Source organism: Ptychodera flava, chromosome 7 (genome assembly GCF_041260155.1).
Source record: "Ptychodera flava strain L36383 chromosome 7, AS_Pfla_20210202, whole genome shotgun sequence".
Taxonomy (NCBI): Eukaryota; Metazoa; Hemichordata; class Enteropneusta; family Ptychoderidae; genus Ptychodera; species Ptychodera flava.
In genome coordinates, this window is record NC_091934.1 from 18,190,745 (window position 1) to 18,210,269 (window position 19,525).

The window sequence follows — 19,525 nt, forward strand, 5'->3', positions numbered from 1 at the left end:
AAGGTCAATGGCGACCTGCGATCTGCGACCCTTGTCAAGTTGCAAAGAAATCGCAGCGACCTGCGATTTGTCAAAAACTGGAACCAAGGTTGTTACCTGTTTACCATAGGCTACGATGGTTTTTTGTACAAGCATTCGCACTCTACACATGTCTGTGTACGACTTGCTCAAAGTCTGTTGGCATATATAAATATCATAACAGGGTAAATTGAAGGAATAAACTTCAGCAGACTGTCGCGTCAGTGCAGCGGTAGGCTGTTGTGTAAATAGTGAGGTGAACGCAATGACCTACAGCCAATAACTGCTGCTGGGGAACGCAAAGCGACGGGGGCCAGTCTAAAATAGGGTCTGTTTTGTGATAACGGCAGCGTGAGACCGAGTGATCAAAGTTGCCATTAATGAATTAAATAAAGAAAAACGAGTCCTTTGGTAGTAAATATTTGACATATATTTTAGTCTCAAGTACCACAGACTGAACGGGCAAAATAGAGCAAAGCCATAGATAACTCTTCGCACTAAATAGTTTTGCGTTGCACAATCATATAAGACTCTACCGATTTCAACAGACCTGATCGCATAATTTCAATATTTACAAAATTACTGATATGGGATATTTGGACTTATACTGTTAACTTTCTCCCCTATAATAGAATCGAAAAGTTCATTCTGAGCAACAGTAAAGTGGTTCTTCCAATCACCAACGATTCCCTTTCGTACGTACGGATTCTCTCCTTTAGGTACAAACTCGTCATCCGTAATTATCATCTGCGATAGGCGATTTCGCATGGCTTCGACAGTAGTAGTATTGACCACTATCTCTATATCGCCTTCGGTCAAAGGACGCTGGAGAAAAACTGCAATTTTCTTCACAACGCGAGGCAGGTCTTCTTTCATCTCTTCGTATGAAACGTGAAGTACATTATCATCGGTGCCGAGTTTGATCCAACCTGCGACATATTGTGTCCACGGTGTAAATGGTAGTTTGTCATCAAGAAAATCCAGGACAGTTCGCTCCCAGTCACCAGTTGTAAGTGCACCGTAGGCAAAAGTCTTCAGGAAGTGGTACCAGGACACAAGGTTGTCCTTGGGATTTCGGGTGACATGGACTACTTTGACATCGTTGGACTTCAATACATGACAAGGGAAAATAGTGGCCGGTAAGTGTGTTCTGATAAGACGTGGCGAGGGCAGATCTTCAGCACTGATTGCATCAACGATGCGTTGACGCGTTTTGCTCAGTGTCTTTTTGAAGACAGTTCGCTCATCGAGCACCATTGCGGCTGCAGTGTCACCAAACTTCTGAAGACCCCAGTCACCGTACATCGCCTTCAGGACTTCCGTCGTCCAAACGTTGCCTGATTTTGGCAGACTACTGACCACTACGTCCCCGGGTCGGAACTTGAAGTTGTCGGCAGCTCGGTTTTCTAGTTTTTCCCGGTCATAGTAAGGCAAAAACATGAACCCGTCAACCACAGGATTGTGTTCCGTTTGAGCCATCTGCAATTTTGCCGTGAAATCTTCAGTGCGGTAAACTTGACCGTAAAAACTGGCTAGATATACCCGCAGCTCAGACATACGAGAAAGACCGCATGGAGGGCCAACCACGTTATCGAAAATTCAAATTAGCTTCGACTGAGAAACTTAACCTTGACTGAGAGAACGTCAATCATTCAAGGTCAAGGGGGTCATGGGTAGAATTCTCATGGTACTTTAAATACATACTATTTGCCATATGAGCGTGTCATGAAAATCTCAGGCGATCGACCAATTTTCAATACGCTGGATTTTCTCCAGCCTACAGATAAAAAAATAAGATTAAAGAAATCAATTTAAAGTTGTAGGTTATTCAGGAGCATAGCAGAAATGCTTAAAAGGGAATAGATACATATTTTCGTAAGCAAAAAGAATTGTTTGTCATGAATACATTGTATGTACGTTCATATTATTTATAAGACCACTATCTCAAACTCTTTCTTGGGCGAGAAGTCGGCTTTTCACCAACAATGCACTGGCATGCAGTTTGACCCCGTGGCACAAGACTAAAGCTATTCAAGGTAGCGACAATTACACAGTTCATCTGCTTTCGCTCGATCGCAGGCACTCTTTTATATTGGTTCCTCATTTTATTTTAATTCGGTCGAGCTTCCTCTGCTAACCTTTTAAGTACATGTATGACGTCGACGCACCTTTTCAGACTCTGTCCTTTGACACAGGTGTGCTGCTTCTTGCCCGTGACTTCAGTGGAAAAAATGTCAAGGCCATAATACACGCATTAAAGGGACATAACCTGTAACTTGTGGCAAGTTTTTCAGTATTCTGCTTCTGTATATCAACTGCCGTGTCTGACCCTAATCTGTTTGTCATGCTGAAATTTCGAGTATTCTTTTTGTCAAAACAGCTTGTATGTGTGTAGTGATCATTGTTTATTGTTTACAAATGAATTCTAGTCCGGACTTGAATACAATTGTCAACAATAACAATGGAGATTATACTCATATAGGTTGTGTTGATATGCTAAATACTAGGCATTAAATTACAGTTTAGGGATTCAATGCAGAAAGTGTAGGGAAACCACAAAACAAAAGTTCTGAAAAAATAGCCAAAAGATACAGCTTATGGAACTTTAATGACCTGATATAACTTTTAATTTTTGCGACATGCGTGAAAAAAGTAAATCTGTAACCAAACTTAAAGGGAAACAGTCGTCGGACCTGTATTTCGTGCACGATATCTAGATGCACCTCATCTTCATAGCTGCAACATTTCAATTGTACGATGTAGATTATGACAGACATGTTTTAACTTTTTAACTTTCATCAATCACCATCGTACCTTGGATACAGTGTTTACATTGGTTGTATGGGTCCCATACGACCTTTGAGCGCAGTTCCGACGACTGTATCCCTTTAAAAGGATTTGATTTGACACGTGTCCAAGAAATTTCTGAGGATAATTTTCTTCCAAAATGAACATTCGTCCGAGTGCACGATAATATCACGCGTCCTTCACCCTGACCGGGTCAAGTGCAAGACTGTCTTTGCACCGCTTTTGTCGACCTGTCCGACCTGCGATCTGTTACTGTATATTAGGCCAAAGTAAGTAAATTCTTTGTTTTGCGTCCGCGCGCGCCTAGGTTTTTGGAGATTTTTCGGAAAAAAAAACACAAACTTCCCTTTCTAAATTTCGCCGTTGGTGGCGCTATTTGTCGCAAAAACAAGTTGTGGCTTTTAACTTTGCGATGAAAAACTCCTTTACGGCAGTCAGATTTCACTAATGGACCATGCGGTGACGTAAAACAGTACTCTCTACACATTTACCCATGTCGATACTCTCAGCCTCACGCGCGCCGGGGCCTCACGTTCTCCCTGTTTGTTGTTGCTTTGCCTGTTGTGGCTTTGTCGTCACGATAAAAAATGGATGAAAGCAGGGAAAAAATCGAAGTTAAAAAACAGGAAACCTTTGCACGGCAACTTGAAGGCATGGTCACTGTGAGCAATCGGGACTTGAACAGAGAGAGATTCAGTCGGCCGATTAACGCGATTGGACTTGGGTACCACGACTTAGAGAGTATGGCAGACCGAAAAATCGGAAAGTGTTGAGCCTATCCTGGTAATTGGTCTTTTAGGTTTGCCAAAAATTTGGTTAATTGTCCATTTAAACTTGAAACAAAAAATAAACCAGTGATCAATCGTGTAAACGAAAGGCCTTTACGTACTTTTTTGTTCAGTTTGGGTATGGGAAAGTATATTAGAATCCCTTTGTGAAAGTTCAAACTTCAGAAACTTGTAGTAGGCGGTCGTAGCTGCTCTTGAAGAAGGTCACACTTTCTGCATTAATGACATCGGCTGGTTATTTATTCCAGATGTCCACAACTCTTGCTGAAAAAAGTACTTTCTTGTGTCTGTTTTGTGTTAAGTCGAACGGTTAGTTACGAAGTTTGGGACAGTGTCCTCAAGTTCTCGAGTCGGCTGCTAACTCAAGTGAAAGGTTACAGTGGTCATGGCCTTTGAAAACTAATTCTAGAGTTGAATCGTGTCGCCGGAATTCTTTTTGTGTTCAAGTGTTATTAAAATAAGCTTTTTAAGTCTATTTTGATAATTGTAGTGTTGGAGTTTAGGTATTAGTTGCCGTGCTAAGATTTTATGTCCTTTTGTAGCCATGGTGACCAAGCTTGTACTGCATGTTCAAGCTGTGGGCTCTCAAGTTGCTTGTAAAGACGAAGAATGACATTTTTTTGATTTGATCGACAATGATCGTTTGATGAGATCAACATTCTGTTTGCTTTTTTGCAAACTTATCACATTTGCTTGAAGGTTTTAAGGTAGAATGAAGTAGATCGCCCAAGTCATTTTCTTCAGTTGTACGTCCCAGTGAAATATTGTTCATTGAGTATTTATTGAAGGGGTTGTTGTAGCCAATATGCGTCCGCCAGTGTTCACTCATTTTTTGTAGCTTGTCCAAATCAGCTTGTAGAATTTCAGGATCACTACAATTTCGCAAGGGATGATATGTCTTGGTATTGTCAGTAAATTTTTGAGTTCAGAACTAATTTCAACGCCAGTATGATTGATGTAGATTAGAAAGAGTACTGGTCCAAGAACTGAACCCTTTGGGACACCACTTGTGACGTATTCTCCATTCAGATGATGCTCCATTTATGACTACTCGCTGTTTTGTATTTGTCAATCATACTTTGACCCACTGTAGAATATTTCCATTTATGCCATGATACTTCATCTTTCAATCAATCTGGGGTGTGGTACTTTGAAAGTGCAAGGAATATAGATGTGAAGCTTCCACCTAAATTTGGGTCTGATGAGTCTGTGTGTGGAGACTGACAATTGCGAAATGTTTTCTTTTATTTGATGGAAAGGAAAGGTGCTGGTTTTACGGATGGTCCCGAGGAACCTACAGGGAATACTTTTGTCATTTATATAACCAATTTCTTCTTCTCTGAGCCCCATCTTTCTAAAATTGAATGCAGAGGCTACAAGTTAACATTTTTGTTTGCTGTTTTCTTTCAAAACAGACACCTTTCAGCAAAACTATGACATTACATCAGAGCACAGACATTACAGGAAACTTGAAAAACGTACAAGAACTTGAGGACAAAAGATCGCTACTGTATACTGTTATAGTGTACCCATTCCTCAAACTGTCCAGATTTAGTAATTTGATGAGGCTGTCAAGTTACTGTGCAATGGTATTGACATGTGGACACTTTGAGTGCGCAGAAAGAAATCTAAAACTAATAAGAGAAAAGCAAACGTCAAAGAATGGCTGTTTATTTTGATCCATTTGTTATGAAAATGCATACAGTGATCACACAGTGTGTCACACTATGACAGGAGTATTCATGTGGTTTGAGAAAAATTGTCCAATAAAGGCAAACAAATTTGTGTTAAATTTTCTGTGTGTGTTTTTTAGCCGCTTACCCGCGTACCTTTTAGGATTTTGAGTGGACGCAAAACAAAGAATTTACTTACTTTGGCCTTATGTAGTTGCAAAGAAAAAGTGGCACATGCAATCTGCGCGTTAAGGTAGTATGTACCTAGAAAGTGAAAGACTTTAACTTTTGCTCAAACTTTCCTCAATGTCTCTTTCAACCATTTTCTTTCAAAGTCAAAAATCGGGCTTCACCGTGCAAATTTGGGTACTAGGGAAACAAATTACCCACTATTTACTATTATATTACCATGCACTGTCCATCGCGTTTTAATTGGTCGAGCTGAACCACGTGACTGTCCACAAATACACAGTAATGGTCTGTTTACATGCCCGTGAATATGAATAACATCGTAAACATAGTAACTTTACAGCTAAAACGAAAATTGTGATTTGTACAAAGATCATAATCAATCACAAAATAAAATGGAGCACTTGTGGGCCAAGTTCCGGGGCCAAGTTTAGACACTTTTTTCAAAAAAATCTCCGTATTTGCAAAATGTTTGCAGCGCGCACTACTCTCTGACGAGTTCTTTGGCCCCGCTGTCGTTCGCACTGGATATTTTCGTAAATTTTGACTTTTTTGGCGTTCGTTGATAATATAATAGAAATAACAGACTCCGCCCTGACCATTAACGTTTATTCATGGGCGCGGGCTCGAGGAAAGCCAAAATTAACGGGCTCGGCAAGCCTCGCCCATTAATTTTTGGCTTTCTTCTCGCCCTTGCCCATAAATAAACGTTAATGGTCAGCGCGTCCGTTATTTCTATAATATTGGAAATTCAAAATGGCCACTGAAGAAAAATAAAATTTTCGATATTCATAAAACTAAGACGGTGAAAGTTTTTCTTACTCCAAAAGGCTTAAAAATGAGCCCCAAAGTTGTTGAACAGGGAAGATTTAGAAAAATTTGAGAGTCCAAATGTCTGTCCCCGAGGCGCATTCTACCTGAAGGGGCCGTCAATCAAAGAAACTGAGATACATCGTATCATCTATCGAGATACTACACAGCCCAAATTTAAGTATAGCCACTTTCAGCTATCCAAGATGAGATAGTCAGTTAGAAATGATCCATCGACATCTATTTGCAGTGGTGAATTAGCACAATGATGTATAGAAACACATACATGTCCCGGACTGGCAACGGTGAATAAGTAATGTGCCGTACTGAAACAAACTATGTCCAGGCTATGGTGAATTCGTAACATTTAATAGGTATAGATACACATCTGTGTATGCTGCATATCACACACACACACACACACACACACACACACACACACAATATAGCGACGCATTGTATTAAACCAAAATGTTAAGGCAGAGACACCGAGGGACAAGGCGTTATCAGTCATAGCAAGAGTGTACAAAATTAATAAATTTATGATTATGAATACTGTAGATAATATATTTATATCATTATTGAATACTTGCAAAAGTACCTCACTGCACTCGAGTCCTACATGATGATTAGTATACATGCTAATTTCACTTGGTTTTGGTACAGACCCAGTTATTAATATATTTATGTTTGTGAATATTCATGATAAAATATCAGTATTTTTCATTATTGTGTACTTGGCAAGTTGCAAAAGTTTTCAACTGCACTAGAATGTTGAATGATGATCACTATTTAAGTATTCAATAATGACAGAAATATTAAATTTTATCACCAGTATTCATAATCATAAATTTATTATTTTTTTGCACTCTTGCTATTAATGCCTTGTTTCCCTGTCGCAGAAAGATATGGGTTACAGTGCTTTTTTGTTACAGTTCTAACAGTGCGTAAAAGTACAATTCTCCCAGACATTTTTTCCTTTGTTCATACTCTATGCAAGCACAATCTCCTTGCTGTAGGATTTCAGAGTCAGTACACGCAATTTATTGAATCATTTCTCATATCTTTATTAAATATGTATATTTCAAAGTAGATAATGTAAACTTCTGTGAAAGGCCCATGACCTTCAAATTCTTTAGAATAGATTTTGCGAATTCATTTCCAAATCAGTTTACATGTGATTACTAGCGGAAGTGTATACAGCTATTACAGACGACTGTATGGAACTCAGTGAGCATTCTTTCACAAGATAAGTTACATAAATGAGCGCCAAACACAAAATATGATTGCTTTCAGGCAAATGTGCAAGAAAATTTTTACAGACACAATATTGTGTAAGCCAATGAAATAAACCATACTGTGTGCCTTCTGCAGGTACCATGTTATATTTTCTGTGTTGTTGTTGTTGACATTTAGTATGAAATGATAATGTCACTTTAACAGATTTGACATCAAGAATACGGTAAGTCAGTCACCAGAAGGTTGTGTGGAAAAATAGAAAGTTAGGTAAAACTTAATGTACAGTACAAAACAAGTCCCTCTGTGATGACAGAAACTGCAAACAAAAAACGGAAAAGTGAAAAAGAAACAGCCCATATATATTAAAATAATCTCTATTCTGATTTGAATTCCATTCTTTACACTGCTGTACTCTGTGCTATGGAGCAAACAAACCGAGGAACGATGTAATATATTCAGAAACTGACGTTATGAAATGCAACGTGTCAAGACCTTATTGCTCAAAGACATTTTACAGTTTGCTGAAGTATGTAAACCATGAAACTCAAAACTAAAGACACAAAAACTAAAGCCATATATAATTCAAAGAACCAACTCTGTATGTTCAACTGTGTCTTCCTACTTCTCATAAATTCATAAAACTTAAAGGGAGGCTGTTGTCAGAACTACTCAAGTGCAAACTTTCTTTTTTTAAATGTATTTCATGCATGATATCTAGATGCATCATGTCAAGATAGCTGCAACATTTAAACTTTACATTATTATGAGTTTATTGCAAGAATACCGCAAAGGATGCACAAGGACATTGGCGCAGCGTATCGCCCAATGCAAAGCGGCGGGCGATGCGCGGTGCCAATATCCGAGTGCATCCTCTGCGGTATTTTCGTGATAACCTTATTATTACACATCTTAACATTTGTGGCTGAGGCATCGAATTGTCAGAGTAGCGACCATTTTTGTGCGATGTCAACAACTCAGCGCAAGTGTGGAATGTTATCATGGACGCGCTTCTGGACATTCTGCAGACTGTGTGCAATACACACGCACGTACAGAGCGTGCGTGAGACATGTTCTGGAACTCGTCCAATGGGTCCTTTGAAACCATTCAACAGTGAATGCGCAGATACAGCCGCAGGGGATGGTACGATGTGCCTGGAAACCATACATGTTACGGTACAGGCGTTCTATACAGTTTTTTAGTGCACACAAAATTCTATTGTTCTTGATGGTAGATGTATAATAATCATTGTTAATAAACATATTTTTAACTTTCATCAATCGCCAATGTACTCTAGATACAGTGTTTACATCAGTCGTTGGGGTCCCTGGCAACCTTTGAGCAGAGTTCCGACGACAGCTTCCCTTTACAGAACTGTTTTAAATATCTTTTATTTACAAAAACAAAATTGCTTGAGTTGCTTCAGAGACTTGGAAAATGGTATGGTAACTTGAAAGGTGTTTTCTAAAACTCATGCCACAGGAATTTTGCTGCATATGTTTTTCCTGAGTGTATCCTAAATATTTATTAGATGAATTTATCTCTCAGAGCTACCTGGTATGTGTTAGAGTCAAATTTCATTATAAAACAGTCTTGCTAGTTCTGTCAGGCTATAAATTTGGGTTCATGGAAATCACTCCTTACAGCAACACACTACATATAGATGAGTTTCAGCATATGTTACACATTCGAAAGAACAGCCTCAAACAATACTGAATAAAAGGACGGGCTTTTGACACCAAAGTAAAACATCCAACAGTTATAACTTTGCAAAGTTTCAGACAGAGGAGACTTCTGTAGAGAATGCACACAACACAGATAAGGTTCAAAAGCTTCTATCTGATAAATTCAATATGGCACGAGTTATACTTTGTTGATTTTACAAGATAGAAGCATACACATATTGACTGACATCACTGAGGGCATCAGTCTGTTTCATGAGGCTTCAAACCGAGGAAATAGACTGTTCTTGGTAACCTGGGTAACCTGTAGGCTGGAGAGGAAATAAGTACGCTGTGACCAAATAATGGTCTAATCCATGTCTGTGTTGTGACACTCCTCAGATAATTTCCTCACTGAAAAAAATCAAGAAATTTCTCCACTATATTTGTGTCAGTTGAAGACACATTCATCTCAGTTAGCTTTTTTCCCGAAAAGTGTAACTGTGTACATTGTGCTTCGAAACTGTTACCCAGGCAGGTAACAGTTAGCAAACTGTTACCCGGCAATGGGTTCTTTGCATACATCAGCTCAAAAATGACTCTTACCACATGACTGTAAATTGATGAACTATGCCAGAAAGCTTGAATGAGGTGCATTGCAATAGCAATTGCAGCATTTCAATGTGTGGAGTACCATGTGTAATGATAGTTTTAATTTCTCCAAAGCATATCAATAACCAATGTTTTTTCCCATTAAACTCCATCAAATTACCTTTCCACTGACTGAAATCATAACAAGCATGCATGAAGTGCAGGATTCATGGCATTTTGCTACTTTGCTCCATGTGAATACAAATAGCAAGCCAGAATGAGCTTACAATGGCACCGGTATTTTCCTCTTGAATTCCATAAAAATATCATTAAAATAACAAGCCATGTCAACGGAATATACATAGCACTGTGCATACATTGGCAGTACATTCATTGTACCAGGTATACTGTAGGCTGGGCTATGCAGTATGTGGACAGCCCGACCATTGAAATTGTTAGTTTTTCTGAAGTTGAACTGGTGAACTACCAGTTAAATCTTAAAAGTCTGAACATACATGTACTTAGAACAACTATCATCAGCACCCATTCACACTCAACACATAACTGTAAATACACAAATCAAATACCAATCATTATGAATCATGAATATTCATGGTTCATAAACTATGTAAATGTAACATATGTATATAAATAACATGTCTACCAACCTATAAGTATTTAAAATCTGGTATTAAACAGGGTGTATCTAGTCATATTCAGGGTGTAACTAGTCATAGTTGGCTGCGTTTAGAATAAATGAATGGAGTCCACAAAAAATAACAGAGTCCACTGGGAGTTCATCGTCGAAGGTTTATCTTGACCGTGGCTGCACTCATTTTGCCCCCGTAGTGACCAGCCCAATACTGAGTATCTGAGGAACCGTCTTCAAAAATAACACTCCTGACGCCAGGCCCATAGTTTGTAAATATATGTTGTACCTGTTGGGATAAAATTATATACAAGAGTTCAGTGCTGCCGTACCCAATTATGTCATTTTGTAGACATTCATGAATTTCACGGGACTCAGAGACACATCATTATTTGACATTCAGTCATCTCTACATACAGTACTCAAATTCCTTCCAAACAAACAATGTGTTTCTTCAATAAGATTTACTTGCACAGAGTCTAAACAGCTTCATGATTTTTATGTTTTGGGGTATAACAGAAAAATACCCCAATCCTGCTTTGTACATGTATCACGTTGTACCATAACCATACAATGTCTGATCTGTTTAAACCTTCATTCCCTGTAAGCAAATCCACTCGCCATTGAAAACAATTGGTTTGGACCAAACCATTGTTGAGGAAGGTTTAAGGGAAGTGACAAGGACTTAATTCCCTCAAATGATGAACTATATCTTAAAGCTTCATAATCTGGACAATAACTTTACAAATTCAGATTGTTGGTTTTAAATCCCAACTCTACAGAAGTTTGTTTCAGCTGCAGCTAAACACACAAGTCTTCACGAATGGGGAAGTAATTGAGCCTTTCACAGTACCAATTTAGGTCAGCCCCATTGATTTGTGTGGCAAAGACAAACCTTTACACAAGAGAGTAGGTGTGTAAAGGTAAAGATAGTTTACTCAATGCCAATGGTAGAGTCGTACTGCCAGCTATCTGTAAACAGTGAACCTCAGTGAGACCAAAAAACATACCAAAAATGTTTCTCATGTTGGTTGATCCAGACTAGCCGCATCAGCATTATTTCATACACACTTGAAAATATCACATATGCAAATAATATAATAAATGCATGACACAAGGCAAAAAAGTTAATGTCATGAAGTTACTCTGTGTGCACGCTACAGTTCTGAATATGTAAGATATCATTGTTATATTGCTGTGCATTAGCCCTCATACTGTATGCAAACACTCCTGGTTTTGCTGTACATTCTATGTCAGAAGTTGGGTTGTATGACCTTATAAAAGTGTTACAGCACATTTTTTATATGAGACATCAAATAAGAAACAATCTTTCTATAATATTTATGATGCATTTTGTGGACCTGGCATTTTAGCTCATACACATGCAGTTGGCAACCACCAGTACTCTGCATTCCAATGCAATCACTCCTGATTCGACGCATACTATATATCAAGGTCTGCTAATACTACCAAAACCAACCAGGTTTGTTCCACAGCCTCAGCAGAGCAGGGATTGGAATCACCCTCTGTGTAGTATCTAGTAGAATGTCGGGACTCACTTTGTTCCACGTGGCGTCTGACCACTGGGGAGTTGTCTCAGGTCCAAACTGGAATTGGTCCACAAAGTCATCTTTGAGGCTTTCATCGGGCGGACCATGACGATAGTAATGCTGGCCCCAAGAATCCAGGCTTTCCATCGCCCTGAGTTCACTTTCGGAATATGACCTCTTCTTTGACAATGTCACCCTCATTGTCCAAGTATTGCCACAGTCCCATCTTGCCGCAAACCTGAAAGATACCAGTCTAAGTTACAAATGCAACCATGTGAGACAGGCCAGTGCACAAGATGACCACATATTGTTGTGCATCCATAATTATTCAGCTAAATTCTGTGGTCAATATTCTTTTTGGGCACAGTACATGTATGCAAACATATTTGTATTTTTTTTATCAATCCAACATCCAAGAGGCAAACGCCCTTATTACAGGATGAGGTACCCTTAACCCAACACTTAATGGAGCAATGAGTAAAGTGCCTTGCTCAAGGGCACAACGCCATGCTGGAGTCTCAAACTTGCCAGCCTTCAAATATTGAGTCCGTTACTCTGGCCCTACTGGATCTCAAACTCACCATTCTCCAATAGTGAGTCCGGTACCCTAACCACTGCCCCATGGGCCTCCTTCATATTTTTGTGCACATATGATTGTTGCTAGGACATTCTGTGAATTCCATTCAGAGATTTTACTTTTAACATACAGTATCCACCTAGGTACATATAATCTACTAGCCTTCCACATAGCATTAGCAGACAACCCCACTTGATACGCGTACGCAAGGATACTGAACGTTATAAGTAAAGGGAATTCAATTGCTTCTTCAAATTTGTAAATCAAAGGAAATGTAAATTGGGTGGAAGCAGCCGGGGCGGGTGTGATTGTTACCAAATGCAACCTATCTCTGTGACCTATGACCTGTCGGATGCTCATGTACATGTACATGAAAAATGGACTATGGTTAACCACCAACCAAACTTGTATATAATATATCTGTTTTAACTGTAGCTAAAGTATGTAAAAGAAAAAAAGCATTTCTTTGCTGTGCACTCATGAGCCATTTTGTATCTGTGATCACTTTAGCTAAAACAGAACTAAAACTAATTTTACACAGTGGAAAATTAAGGATGCATCTCAAGTAAAGTTATTGTTTTCATTGCATGATTTCTATGATTACTGGCAAGAGAGCATGGATGGCTTGGCAATTTGCTGACCGGAAGCATTAACTTTGTCTAAAACCATTCATTTGTAATCTGTTTTGTTGCGGTTATAAAGCTGATGAATGCTACTTGAGGAAAAACATTCACGTTTGTAATTGTTTTACTCTCAAGTGATGACATAATACACATGCGTGAGGGCAACAGCATATGTCTGTACCCAGAGGGACTGTGAGTCACCCTTAAAACAAGACTGTTTCCCTGAGGCCGAAGATTAAGCGAAACAGTTTGTTTTTGGGGTTACTCCCAGACTGGAGGGGTTAAAGACCTATGCTGTTGCCCTCATGGCCAGTCAGTATGTGTTTTATAACACACCTCATCCACAGTCATGCATAAGAATGAAAAATACACAAAAACTTGTCCAATGTAATATGTTGGAGTAGATCAGCGAGATACTGCTGCAAAATATTCAATGCACCTTTGATTATTGTTTTGTACGTTTTAAGTCCTTGTTGGAAACCAGACCATTCAGTTCTTCTTGAGCAGGTAAAATACACTGAGAAATTCCTAGACTATCATTTCGCTCGGCCACAGATGACATCTTTGTTTACATTCCAGTTCACACATGCGGAAATGTCATTTTTTAAGGCGGCGGGCATCATTATTTGGAACTGATGCCTGGCAGGCAACAGTTCCGACAAATGATGCCTGATGACGTCGTTTACGTGGATCAGCACAAAAAGAACACATCCCACATGACTATTAATGGACGAATTAGCACACAGACTGTGGATAAGGTGTGTTACAATGACAACTATCTCAGGTGATAAATTCTACATTTGTTTCTTTTGTAAATCCAATATTGATATCTTGGGGAAAATTGCAGTCATTCCGTATTATACACACATTGACTGGCCATGAGGGCAACAGCATATGTCTGTACCCCGAGGGACTGTGAGTCACCCCCAAAAACAGACTGTTTTGCGAGGCCGAAGGCCGAGGGAAACAGTCTGTTATTGGGGGTGACTCACAGGCCCGACGGGTTAAAGACGTATGCTATTGCCCTAATGGCCAGTCAATATGTGTTTTATAACACACCTCATCCGCAGTCATGCATCAAAACCTACCATACACAAAATTTTTCGCATGTAATGTAATGATCTGACAGGATCGCAATACTTCTGCAAAACGTTCAGTGCACCTTTGATTTACTATTTTAGTTTTCATCCATTTCGAGTCCTTGTTGGAAACCAGAGCATTCAGTTATTCTTCAGAAAGTAGGATAAACCTAGAAATTTCTCGACTATCGTTTCGATCGGCCGCAGACGACATCTTTGTTTACATTCCTGTTTGCGCATGCGTCAATGTCGTTTTTGATATCAGCGGGCATCATTTTTTAGGAACTGATGCCTGGCAAGCAACAGTTCCAACAAATGATGCCCAATGACGTCGTCTATCTACGTGGATCAGCACAAAAAGAAAGCATCCCACGTGACTATCAATTGGCGAATTAGAACACAGACTGCGGATGAGGTGTGTTATAATCTCTACTGCATGTGCTGATTGTACAATATTGACTATCATACACTCTCTTGGTACATGTAGATATTTGTACTGTAGGGTGAGGCATTTAACTACATAACCTACCATTCTGACACTTCAATGGCAGGCTGTATTTCATCCAGTACATATTCACTGCATCCTTCGGCAATGAGGTCAACGACCTGCACTCTGGAACACCACTGATAGGAAGTTGCAAAATTCTTGGTGGAGTTGTCCATTTCAGCTAGCATTTCCGGTGGTTTAGGTTTGCAGCCTATGTCACGGGTCTCCACGCATAACCTATCACCCCCATCTTCGAGAATGGTCCAACCAGAATTTACTCCTTCTGAAAAAGGATTCATCCTGATCAATATTTACAGAACTTTTGCATCAGCATTCAGAAACATACCAACTCAAGCATACACTGTACTAACTCAAGCATACACCATACAGTGTGTTTGTCAATCAATATGTCTTGTGTTTCACTTTCGCTATTGCTTTTACTTTCACATTAAGCTGTAAAAAGTGTGGGACCCTGGGGGGGGGAGTATACGTTGTTGGTTGGGATATTTTAAAAGAAACATTACATTCTTTGGAGGGAGGATATAATCTTACTATTGCTGCCTGGGTCCAGTGATTTCCATTTATGTCAATTCAGCCAAAGGGTCACAAGGCATACCATAATTATTCAAAATAAAAGTTTAAATTGTTTATGTTACTGGTAAGTTATTAATAAATTCATAAACTGTACATTGCTGATAAGCAAATGTAATATTTCTGTCATTATTGTATAGTCTTTCATTAATACCTACAACTGAAATACTAGATGGGATTAAGATTTAGTGGGTTTCACTTACAGACGTAGCAGGATTAGAGCGATCATAATATGATCGACGAAATGGCAAGTAGAGGGATTTACCATTTAACCCACATACAAATTACATATGTGTTGGGCAATTCACGACAGGTCTGTGGACAGCCTGATTTTTGATTGACACATGATACTTAATAACCCAGGCATTGCATGGCCAAATGTAGAAAACAAGGTCAGTTGATGTTTGTACGCGATTGACTGCCAAACTGAGGACAAATTTTCCAAATCAAGTAGCAGCAATCTAGAAAACTGAAGTTTGCTGACAAAGTTATCTGAACAACTGCTTGCTGACAGTTGGTCCCCCTCCCTTCATATACCATTTACACACAGCAAAAGGCAACACTGTAAACATGGTAACCAGGTAACATTTCACTGCGACTTTCTGGAAAGGAAACAATGACCGACACCCTTTCCCCAATATCACAGTGATTTAGGCCTACCATCAGTTTGTCTCAAGTGCGATACTTTACCGTTCTCTCCATGCGTATAAAGTTTGAAATTAAACTACACACGTCATGTCCAACATTTTGATTCTCATTATGTGGTTTAATGTACAATGATAATGATATATATTTAGTTTGCAATAGGCTTTGCTTTGTAAAGGGTATACTCTTGAAAGGTCACTGAAAGTTGCAGGTGCACGGGACTGACATTGTCCGATGTTACTTCTAGGTAATCACTAAACGCAGGGCAGGCCAGGAATAATTCACTTTAAAAACAGAGACCACCAAGCACTGCAGCTGTGATTGTCCTAAATTCGATTTCATAAACTTCTCATCTATTCATAATTTGAACTTATTTAAACATTAAGCATATATCACACTTTTTTCTATCAAGTTGACAACTAATTTGGTTGTTATTCTGTGCTACATTGAAAAAAATGCCATGGACTGCCAAGCTGCCAACCCCATCATTCATAGTATCACCGAACTCCGTTTGGCACTGTGGGACGAAGCAAACTTATTGCGTCTGTTCTAGCAGTGTTGCGTATTGCAGCACAATGATGCATATTGTGCCACAGATTGCACCGATTACTAAAAGCCCTGTGCAGTATGCAACTGCACTGAATGATTATCGTGCATTCATTTTAGCAATGCATCTACAGCCTTGTGAATGGTAGACTGTGCAAACGTTATGGTCCCAAGCAGTGAGTGCACCACTGTAACGCACTGGCATGGAGACTGTTCTACAGGTTTGTGCCGCCATCACTGGGGTAGGATGAGATTTCTCTCATATATTATATTATATTAATACTTTATTACTCAACAACACACTCAAGGAGTGTGGTAAGCAAAAATTACAAAACTCAGCAAACACTGGATGAAGCTGCTGCTGGGGGAGGAACTAAAGTGCAAGAAATAAATTTGGCAAGAGGTAGTTTATCTTTGTGAGTAAAGCTATACATGAACTTTTCTCTGTCATTCAAATCAAGAAAGCCTGGATTATACAAACTTGTGGCTGAAAGTAGACCATCTCGATACGTTCTGTATTTGGACATTCTATAACAAAGTGAAATTCATCCTCAACTAAAGACTTACAAAACTTGCAGAATCTTTCATTTGAAGGAACTTTTAGAATTGACCTTCTACCCAGTTCTATTTGTAGGTTGTGATCCGAAATTCTTAGTTTTGTCAGCCACCTCCTATAGGTAAAAGACCTTATATAATCTAGCAAGAATGCAGTCAGTTCAAAATGCTGCTGCACGTCTCGTCACTCAATCACGCAAATTTGACCATATTACACCCGTGTTGATCGACCTGCATTGGCTTCCAATCGAAGCTCGAATAAGATCAAGGTTCTGTTAATTACTTATAAAATTATTAATGGTATTGCAACCATGTACTTGAGCGACTTATTGAGTTGTATGTTCCGGCAAGAAATCTCCGGTCCATGGAAAAAATATGTTTAGTCCCGCCTAAAGGGAAGTATAATAAGTCCTATGGCCATAGGGCCTTTTCTGTTCATGCTCCTTTCCTTTGGAATTTATTAATTGCCCTCAGAGATTCGCTCTGCAAAAAATGTTGAATGTTTTAAACGTGCTTTGAAGACTTACCTTTTTACTGAGTTTATCAACTGTGATTTTAGCCATTTTGCTCATTTTACGCTGTTTTTACTTCCTTTCCAAATTTCTTTGCGTTATTTGTGACTTTTTATTTTAAAAACTACCTTTGCTCTCATTTTAGTCACGTATTTTGTTTTCTTAGTCATGTACAGCGCGCTGAGACGTATGTGTAGTGCGCTTTAAAGAAGTTTTTAATAATAATATAATAATAATTTAATAACAAGTAACTTTCAAATTCAAATTTTGTCTTAAAAAGTCTGTAAGTTCGGAGCTTATTCCTCTGCATTCCACACTTCCTTGTATCATTATGAATGTTTCTCAGCCATGTTTGTTCATAAGTTTCACATAAACTATCATATACATTATTAACTGTGGAATTGATATTGCAAACACAAGACCATATATTGCTCCCACTGTGAGAGTTCAATATGCTTTGTATATAATTATACCAATCTGAATTCAACCTGGATGTATAAGCAGATCTCAATAACATGTCATCTGATAAAACCAATCGATGCCAGTATTGAGCATGTGTTTTATCACCATAAAGTGAATTGGATATCTAAAGGTATACAAGGTTATACAAGGTGAGTTGAAGGCTAAGTGTAAAACACAAACATCGTCCAACACTGGACTGTTCAGACATTTGACCTCAGCATGTGACACAAATTTGCAAACTGAAACTGGTTTTGTGTTATTGAAACACAGGATACCGTTCACTATATCCTGTATTTACCACTGTTGTGAAATGAAACTGCTGTACAGAAGATTTACGATACGAAATGTCATAAAGATTGAACCGAATATGTAGATACACACATGACACAATCCCTCCATGGTCTGTGGTACCATGGGTACATGTAGATACATCCACAGGCGCTTGGGTAGTCCCTTCGCGAAGCTCCCGTTACGCACATTTTTCTTGCGTTACGAACAGGGGCTTCGAGAAGCCACTATTTCCCAAGAGCCTAAGCATAAAACGGTGCACTGTGAGACTTTGCTGCAGTACACTGGCTTGAGGTTTTGCCTGGGGTTGTGTGTCTGGTAACTGGTTTTGCCGTCCGACCCATTTACCCGGGCAAAACATCGAGTCTCACTGCATTGCAGCAATGTCAACGTGGGACTGTGCATTTAGTGGCCTGTGAATGTGATGATATTTACAGAGCCCATACCTTCTCCACACGGGTTCTTCATCAAATTACGACCATAAGGGTTTTTAAAGTACACGCTTCTCCACTCTTGCGCCGGTATGCTCACCAATTCCTCAATTAATCGTCCTGACCGAAGGCATTTTATCTTCCAAAATGTCGCTTGCTGCGTAGCGGCGTGCCATTCCTTGCACACCAGCATACAGTTGAGTAGGTCGCCATCAGGTACAAATGTCAGAATTCTCAATAGGACTGAATCCGGCAACCTCAAGAGGTCAAGATCGAACGCGCAACAAATTACATCAAGATCAGATGTATTACCAGCTTTCCTGCTCCCTTTGTTACCCATGGACATTCTGAACGGTGTTGCAGTTTAATTCACGGAAACCCAGCCGTTTGAGCATAGTCTGTGTTGCAGTCATTGGAAATACCCAGGAAATACCAGTGGTAGTCAGTGATGTGACTCGAACACGAACTAGCATCAGATTTCGATTAAAGGCGTCTGGCTGACTATTCTCGGATCTAAGTATGTTTATCATCAGTATCCAAGAAAGCTCGGTACTCATTTCGATTGCAATGTTAAAGAATCGGTGTATTTCTTATTAAATGGTAAGCATTATATTTAACACCAATTATGCATGGCAAGTAGACGAGAGAAATTGCTATATCGTACTTAAATCACAATCCAAAAATAATATTTTAAACTGTGTATCGATTTACGCGATCAGCTGACCGGCAGACAACTCGACCGATGACACATGATA

At 39.2% G+C, this 19,525-nt stretch overlaps 2 protein-coding genes across 2 annotated transcripts; both read right to left on the bottom strand.

Moving 5' to 3' along the window:
* Window positions 1-597: 597 nt before the first annotated feature.
* LOC139136348 (sulfotransferase 1B1-like) lies at window positions 598-1,497 on the bottom strand. Its single transcript, XM_070704072.1, has one exon. It carries the CDS (start codon window positions 1,495-1,497, stop codon window positions 598-600), a length of 900 nt encoding a protein of 299 aa, XP_070560173.1.
* A 6,388-nt stretch (window positions 1,498-7,885) lies between these two features.
* LOC139136928 (F-box only protein 44-like) lies at window positions 7,886-19,238 on the bottom strand. Its single transcript, XM_070704790.1, has 4 exons — window positions 18,786-19,238; window positions 14,783-15,023; window positions 11,984-12,212; window positions 7,886-10,713 (listed from the first exon to the last, which is right to left on the bottom strand). The coding sequence occupies exons 1-4, from the start codon at window positions 19,114-19,116 to the stop codon at window positions 10,573-10,575; spliced, it is 942 nt and encodes a 313-aa protein (XP_070560891.1). The 5' UTR covers window positions 19,117-19,238; the 3' UTR covers window positions 7,886-10,572.
* Window positions 19,239-19,525: the final 287 nt, after the last annotated feature.